This window comes from Petaurus breviceps, unplaced genomic scaffold (assembly GCF_028583685.1).
Source record: "Petaurus breviceps papuanus isolate PSGF00001 unplaced genomic scaffold, PetGlider_PUasm1.0 90537, whole genome shotgun sequence".
Classification (NCBI taxonomy): domain Eukaryota; kingdom Metazoa; phylum Chordata; class Mammalia; order Diprotodontia; family Petauridae; genus Petaurus; species Petaurus breviceps.
In genome coordinates, this window is record NW_027187271.1 from 75,764 (window position 1) to 82,490 (window position 6,727).

Below are 6,727 nucleotides of genomic sequence, written 5' to 3' on the forward strand. Positions count from 1 at the left end.
GAGCTGAGCAGTAGATACCTAAAGACCTGATTTTCAGTTTTGGCCCAAGAATGATAATGGTGATATTTCAAGTTGGTCTCAGTTTCCTCTTCTTTTAAATAAAGGTGTTAAACTACATGGCACTTACCTCTAAGATTATTCTTACATATGCCTAATGTCTTATTAATCTATGTCTGCTTCTGGATCATAAGGGCATTCTGAGCTTTGTAAAGCACTCTACTCTTCATTGCTGAGATAAGAGCAGGTGAGTGGATGTATGAGAAACTGGAAGGGACTTTGCTCTTGTACAAGAGAAGTAATTCAATCCCCGTGGGACTCAACTCCTAGACTTACTGTTTTTCTCCGGTGATTGGTTGGTAGCACTGGTCCACCCCCACCCTACTCTGCTGTAACTTCTCCTTCCTCCTCTTTGCCCAGGTGGCTTGGTCCCTCAGGGTAACTTATGTTTACAGAGAGAAAACACCTGTCTAAACTCAGTTCTATTGCTATTCTCCCTTTCCAGGCTTCTGACCTCCTCCAGGCAGAAGTGGGAAGAGGATCTTCCTTTCCCTCCCCTTCGAAACAGACAGAACACTGAAGGTAAGTGAGGGGAGAAGGAAGGCTATTGATTAAAGGATGGAGTGTTGGTGGGGAGGGCTTCCCAGGCATCTGGGCCCCCAGATCCCTCTCTCCTCACTCATTCTCATCCCCATTCCTACAAAAAGGAGATGGATGTTTGACTCCAAGGCTCCAGCAACCCCTTTTCATCCACCCCAGGCTTTTCTAACTCCTTTTCCTTACAGCCACAGGGGTGTTCTATGCATGGGAAGACTGGAGGGAGGCAAGTCTTAAGAGCTGGTCTTTAAGGAGGAGCCAGGATAGAGAGAGGGGTGAGAGTGGTGGGGTTCTTAACATTTTTCCTATTCCCCCCCTGATGTTGTTTTCTCATTTCTATATTTCTACCCCAACAGATGAAGAAATCTCCGTCCATGGCCAGGCCCCCTGATGGGGGCTGGGGCTGGGTGGTGGCAGGGTCTGCATTTGTGGTGAATGGGCTCTCCTATGGGCTGCTCCGATCTTTGGGCCTTGCCCTTCCTGTCTTCGCAGAGTACTTTGACAGAAATACCCAGGATACTGCGTGGGTCAGCGCCATAGCTCTGGCTGTGCAGCAGGCTGCCAGTGAGGAGGGCTCTAAGCAAGCTGGGATAGGGGGAAAGGGAAGCAGATAATTTTAAGGCTTCAGTAGGGACCAAATTGTAGCCCAGAAGATACAGCAGAGGGCATAGCTGACAAGAGGGCCAAGGAACTAATCCAGCCTAGAGGACAAAAGTGGGTGGAAGCATAGCAGAAAGGTGGGTCCCATAGGGTTTTTTTGGTTGGGTGAGGGGACCTTGCAAGGCAGAAACCAAACAGAAGTGGGACATCCTGGAACTGACTCTAATCCCCATCTCTCCCAGGCCCAGTGGGCAGTGCACTCAGTACCCGGTGGGGGGCACGTCCTGTGGTGATGTTGGGAGGTATCATCACTTCCCTTGGCTTCATTCTCTCTGCCTTTGCCAGCAGCCTCCTGCACCTCTACCTTGGCCTTGGCCTCCTGGCAGGTGAGAAGGGAAGGGAAGTGGACTACCTGCATTCCTTGGGGGAGGGGGAGGTCAGGGCAGTATGCCTGGGTCCTCAGGGGCTGTAAGGGTTGGGTCATTGACTTCAGCTGTCCTCTTTCCTGTAGGCTCTGGCTGGGCTCTGGTGTTTGCTCCAGCCCTGGGTACTGTCTCTCAATACTTCTCCAGGCACAGGGTCTTGGCTGTGGGGCTAGCCCTGACTGGCAATGGGGTGGCCTCTTTGCTCCTGGCCCCAGTTCTGCAGTTCCTCCTTGATGCCTTTGGCTGGCGAGGTGCCCTACTCCTGCTTGGGGCCACCACCCTCCATCTTATCCCTTGTGGGGCCCTGCTCCGGCCTTTGGCTCTGTCTGGAGATCCTGCTACCCCATCTCACAATCCCCTTGATGCTCTTGGTCTCACCCTGTTCACCCACCCTGCCTTTGCCGTGTTTGCACTGGGGACAACCCTGGTGGGGGCTGGTTACTTCATTCCCTATGTGCACCTTGCCCCCCACGCCCTGGACCTGGGGCTTGGAGGATATGGGGCAGCTCTAGTGGTTTCTGGGGCAGCAGTGGGGGATGCAGGAACCCGACTTGTCTCTGGGTGGCTGGCAGACCGTGGCTGGATCCCTCTTCCACGGCTATTGGCCATGACTGGGGCACTGACAGGGCTGGGACTGGTAGCAGTGGGGTTGGTGAAGGAACAAAAAGAAGAATGGGGAACCCTACTGGCAGCAGCAGGAGCCTATGGGATGAGTGCAGGTGCATTTGCTCCACTGGTGTTTGGTGTCCTGCCTGGTCTCGTAGGGCTTGGGAACATCTTGCAGGCCACAGGACTGGTGATGATGCTGATGAGCTTGGGGGGACTCCTGGGCCCACCACTATCAGGTAAGGGAGCCAAGCACACAGGATAATCCAGTTCCCCTTTCCCTGCTCTAAGTCTCTACTTTCCCTTGGGGAGAGAAGTTTTTAATTTCCTCATGCCTCTTCTCTCCTGTTTCACAGGTTTCCTCCGGGATGAGACTGGTGACTTTAAAGCTTCCTTCCTTGTCTGTGGCTCCTTCATCCTTTCTGGCAGCTTCATCTACCTGATACTCCCTGGAGCTCTGCCTCCCTGTCACTCTGCTCCTCGTCCTCCAACCCTTCCTCCTGAGCAGGGAGAGCTCCTTCCTTCACCTGAAAGTGCCCTCGCCTCTCCAAGAGATCCTCATTTCATCCCAAATACTACTTGTTGATTCCTTTTTCTTTCCCTTTTCCCTCTAAATAAAATTACTGTCAACCCCCTTTTCATCCATGTTCAAGCCCCTTAAACAACCCAGACAGTTGAGGAAATTATAAGTGGGAAGGATGGGAGACACTATATTATTAGGATAGAAGGAACCCTCAAATCAAGGTAGCCAAGGATGAGGGACAAGGCGGATTTCCTTTATTCTTCCTAACAGGTAGGCTTCTGTAGGAGGTTGGCCTCCTCCCCTCCCATGCCTTGGGTAGTACCAAGGGAAGGTACTTTGGTTTTGAGGAAAAAGAATGATGAGGATACTTATGTCACTACCCTGATCTCTACCCTAAACATCATGATCTCCTTCCCCTGCTCCCTTCCCATCTTCAGCTTCTTTCCCCACTAGGACTCTGACATTTTACCAATTTATCCTTTCTTTTGGTCTGGTAGACCCAAGGATCCTGTTGGTATTTCTCAGTTCTCCCTCTCAAGTCTTGATTCCCTCCTCAGAAAAAGAGATGTAAAATATAAAAAAAGACCTATAAAGTACAGAGAGCAAAGTCTGATCTGTCATGGTCCAGGACAGCCCAGTCCTGGAGATTGGATAAACAGGCACCCTAAGTACTCGGGCCCCTGGCCTCATGCATCTACCACCAGAGGTCCTCACCTCTCTCCTCCTGCCCTCAGAGATGTATTCATCTTGATTTTCCTCATTCCGGAAGTGGAGAAAGACGAAGACACCTGGGGCCAAATAAAAAGCATCAGACAGATCCTTGCTATCATAGGGTCTTTGATCCATAGATTAAGACGGACGGAGTGGAAGGAAGGGGAAGAAAAACAGTAGGGGGCCTTGAACTCATGTGGTCTTTGGAGCCTTGGAGACCACAGGAGGGTAAAGGGGAAGGAGGGAAGTTACAAGAAAGCAATAAAACAGGGCTTAAAGAAAACACAACATGCTGGGTGAGATCTAACCATCATCTGCTCCTAAGCAGGCATATAAAAAGCTAAGATTCTGGGTGGGAGATAAAGGTGAGGAGTTGCTGGAACCTTCTCTGAGTCAAAGATCTTGGGTCCCTGGACTTTCTTCTCCATACTCAGCTGTTTTGGGGGAGACTCTGACTTCCAGGGGCTTTGTCATAGAACATTGTTCTGTAGCAGAAGGTTTGGAGAAGCAGAAAAAGCCAGGAAGGGTAAGGAGCACCATGCTCCCACTGAGAAGGAAGGCTCCAGCCACCACAAAGGAAAGTGTGTAGCTGCCTGTCAAATCTCGGAGGTAGCCTAGGAGAGAGAGGGAGGAAACGAGTTAGAATCCATTCTCCACAACAGGTTTATTGGCAATATTTCAGTCACCACTTCTCAGGCTTATCCTACAGATGATTTGAAACCCTGGCTTAGAATCATTGTAGCTGTCCCTCTGCTCTGCATAGAAAAGGAAACTCCTAGGATGCCTCCTTACTCAGAGCCCAAAGCGGGGTTGGGATGAAACAGGACCGAAACAATTCCACAGCCTCTCACCTTTCATGTCTTACTAGCCAATTCTTCCTGTTCACATTACCCCCATTAACTATTAACAGGCTCTAGATGGACCTAAAAGCATCTAGCTTCTCTTGCAGTTCTAGGACTTTGATCAAATCTGAAGTCAGAGCCCACTAGGACAAAAGCCAGAGAGGGAAAGAAGTTCAGGAGCACTTTAACCCTAGCAGTTTGGGTAATACCTTCAAAAAGCAGTTATCAGAGGGGTGGCCAGGTAGCACAGTGAGTAAGAGCACTGGCCCCAGTGTCATATCCCCATGACCTGGGGATCGAATCTGGGCTCAGACACTTAGCACCCACCCAGAAACACCTGGCCGTGTAATCTTGAGCAAGTTACTTAACTCCAATTGCTTTAAAAAAAAAAAAAAAGCAGTTATCAGAGCTCAAGAGTTATGCTCAGACTATCCCACTACCCTTTTTCGTCACTATCCTCTATTCCTTCCTGAGATTCAGGCATTCCTCAACTTTCTCTTTCCTCAGTGACCCTGTATATTGCCACACACACCCCAGCCCTCTTACCTGACAATGGTGCCCCCAGCAGGACCCCAATGCTCTCTACCATTTGTAAGAGCCCTAGGCCGCTGTATGCTCTTCCAACTCCAACAAGTTCAGGTAGAACTGAGAAAGCTACAGGTGTTAGGGCCCCTGCAGCAAAGCCATAGGCTATAGCCAGGACCGTTAGGACCACTGATTGCTGTGCCACAGGGAGCAGGGCCAATGCCATCCCTGTCAGAAAAGACCATAGTGCCAACAGCCGGGCTATAGGCCCTGGGGTTACATCCCCCAGCCACCCTGAGAACACACGCCCTACCAGATCTGCCACAGCCACCAAAGACAGGAGAAAGGCTGCAGGCAGTGGATCCCAACCCAAGTCTTGGGCATGTGCCACAAGGTGGACATAGGGGATAAAGTAGCCAGCATTGATTAGAGTGATGGCCACAGTATAACGTAGAAAGGGGCGGTGGTGGAGCAGGAAGACCAACTGAGCCATCGGGCCTCCAACAGCAGGATCTTCTGCCAGCCTGAGAGGTCGAAGGAGGGCCCCACAGGCCACCATGTGTAAGGAGAGAGCAGCTACTAAGAGAAGGGCACCTCGCCATGCATAATAGCTGATGAGCCATTGGAAGAATGGGGCAAAGACAAAGGAAGAGAGTCCTACACCAGTCAATGCTAATCCTGTGGCCAGTGAACGATGTTTGGAGAAGTATCTGGAAAGGCAGGCCAGTGTAGGGGTGAAGGTCAGGGCCCAGCCAGTGCCTATCAGAAAAAAAGAAAGAAAGAGATAAAGGCTTAGCTTATTTAGGCATATATACCCCTTTATGTTCTGTTCTCTCCCGGCCAAGGCGTTCCAGACTTAATTCCTGATTCTCCTAACTCCCCTTGGGGACTGAGGAGCCTTCCAGTTAGGTCCTGCAATCCTCCTTAATCATCTTCTTCAAAGGGGTACCGGAGGGGAGAACATGGGATCCCAGAACCCAAAATAAGACCCAAGCAATCCTTCCTTACCCAGCTTCCCCAAGTTTCCCCAGCCCCTACCACACATAGTCACCAGATATCAGGCCGATGCTAAGGTAGAGGTGCGTCAAGGAGGTCGCAAATGAGGCCAACACCATCCCCAGAGCAGCCAAGACACCCCCTGTCATCACCACAGACCGAGGGCCGAACTGTGTACTCAGGGCACTGCCCACAGGGCCTGGAGATGTGGAGGGAGGGGAGCTGCAGGCAGGTTTTTCAGAGATGAGCCAGGGGTCTCAAACTCTCCCTGCCTCCCCTCGAAGGCGAAGGCATCCACCCCTTTCCCTCGGCATTGCCCCTGGTCTCCGTACTCCCAAACTGCTGCACTGCGATCCCAATGGAAGTGATCCAAGAGACCCGCACCGCCGACTCTTTGAACACTGTCACGAACTCCAAGAAGAAGACGCCAAACGATCGAAGCACCCCAAACACCAGCGCGCACTGGAAAAAGGCTGAAAGGACCACAATCCACCCCCATCCCCCATCGGGGGGCGCGACTCGGCTGGCCATGTCAAGAGCTACACGGAGGTCGCGGGGAAGGCAGCTCCAAAGGCTGCTCCCGGGCTGATGCCAAACCACACCAGCTGATGATGCAAGCCCACACGCGGTTTACAGGCCGGGGGAAGCAGGGACAGGGGTGAAGGGCAAAGGGGAAAGGGAAGGCACCTTGCTCCAGCAATTCCTCCCCCACCCGCCAATAATGCGTTCCAGGCAGGTGCACACCTGAGGCACTGGCCCTTCCACCACTTACACTCTGCACCCCTCAAACCACCGCACCCCACCACCACCACAACAGAGGGGGAGACCACTAGAGTTGAGCAGGAAGCCTGACTCAACCCGCCTCTAGGAAGGAAGTCCGGTTCTTCTAGTAGAGCTGTCTAGTC

The 6,727-nt window shown here is 51.8% G+C and overlaps 2 protein-coding genes across 3 annotated transcripts; one reads left to right on the forward strand and one right to left on the reverse strand.

Moving 5' to 3' along the window:
* The first annotated feature begins 200 nt into the window (after positions 1-200).
* On the forward strand, positions 201-3,307 carry SLC16A11 (solute carrier family 16 member 11). Its single transcript, XM_069063146.1, has 5 exons — positions 201-579; positions 951-1,158; positions 1,437-1,580; positions 1,706-2,464; positions 2,582-3,307. Exons 2-5 carry the CDS (start codon positions 951-953, stop codon positions 2,809-2,811), a joined length of 1,341 nt encoding a protein of 446 aa, XP_068919247.1. The 5' UTR covers positions 201-579; the 3' UTR covers positions 2,812-3,307.
* A 260-nt stretch (positions 3,308-3,567) lies between these two features.
* On the reverse strand, positions 3,568-6,727 carry SLC16A13 (solute carrier family 16 member 13). 2 transcript variants are annotated; one of them, XM_069063145.1, is made up of 4 exons: positions 6,595-6,727; positions 5,878-6,021; positions 4,848-5,585; positions 3,568-4,073 (listed from the first exon to the last, which is right to left on the reverse strand). In XM_069063145.1, exons 2-4 carry the CDS (start codon positions 5,969-5,971, stop codon positions 3,853-3,855), a joined length of 1,053 nt encoding a protein of 350 aa, XP_068919246.1. In that variant the 5' UTR covers positions 5,972-6,021; positions 6,595-6,727; the 3' UTR covers positions 3,568-3,852. The 2 variants fall into 2 exon arrangements, with proteins under 2 accessions (XP_068919246.1, XP_068919245.1); XM_069063144.1 differs by having other exon boundaries at positions 6,155-6,721.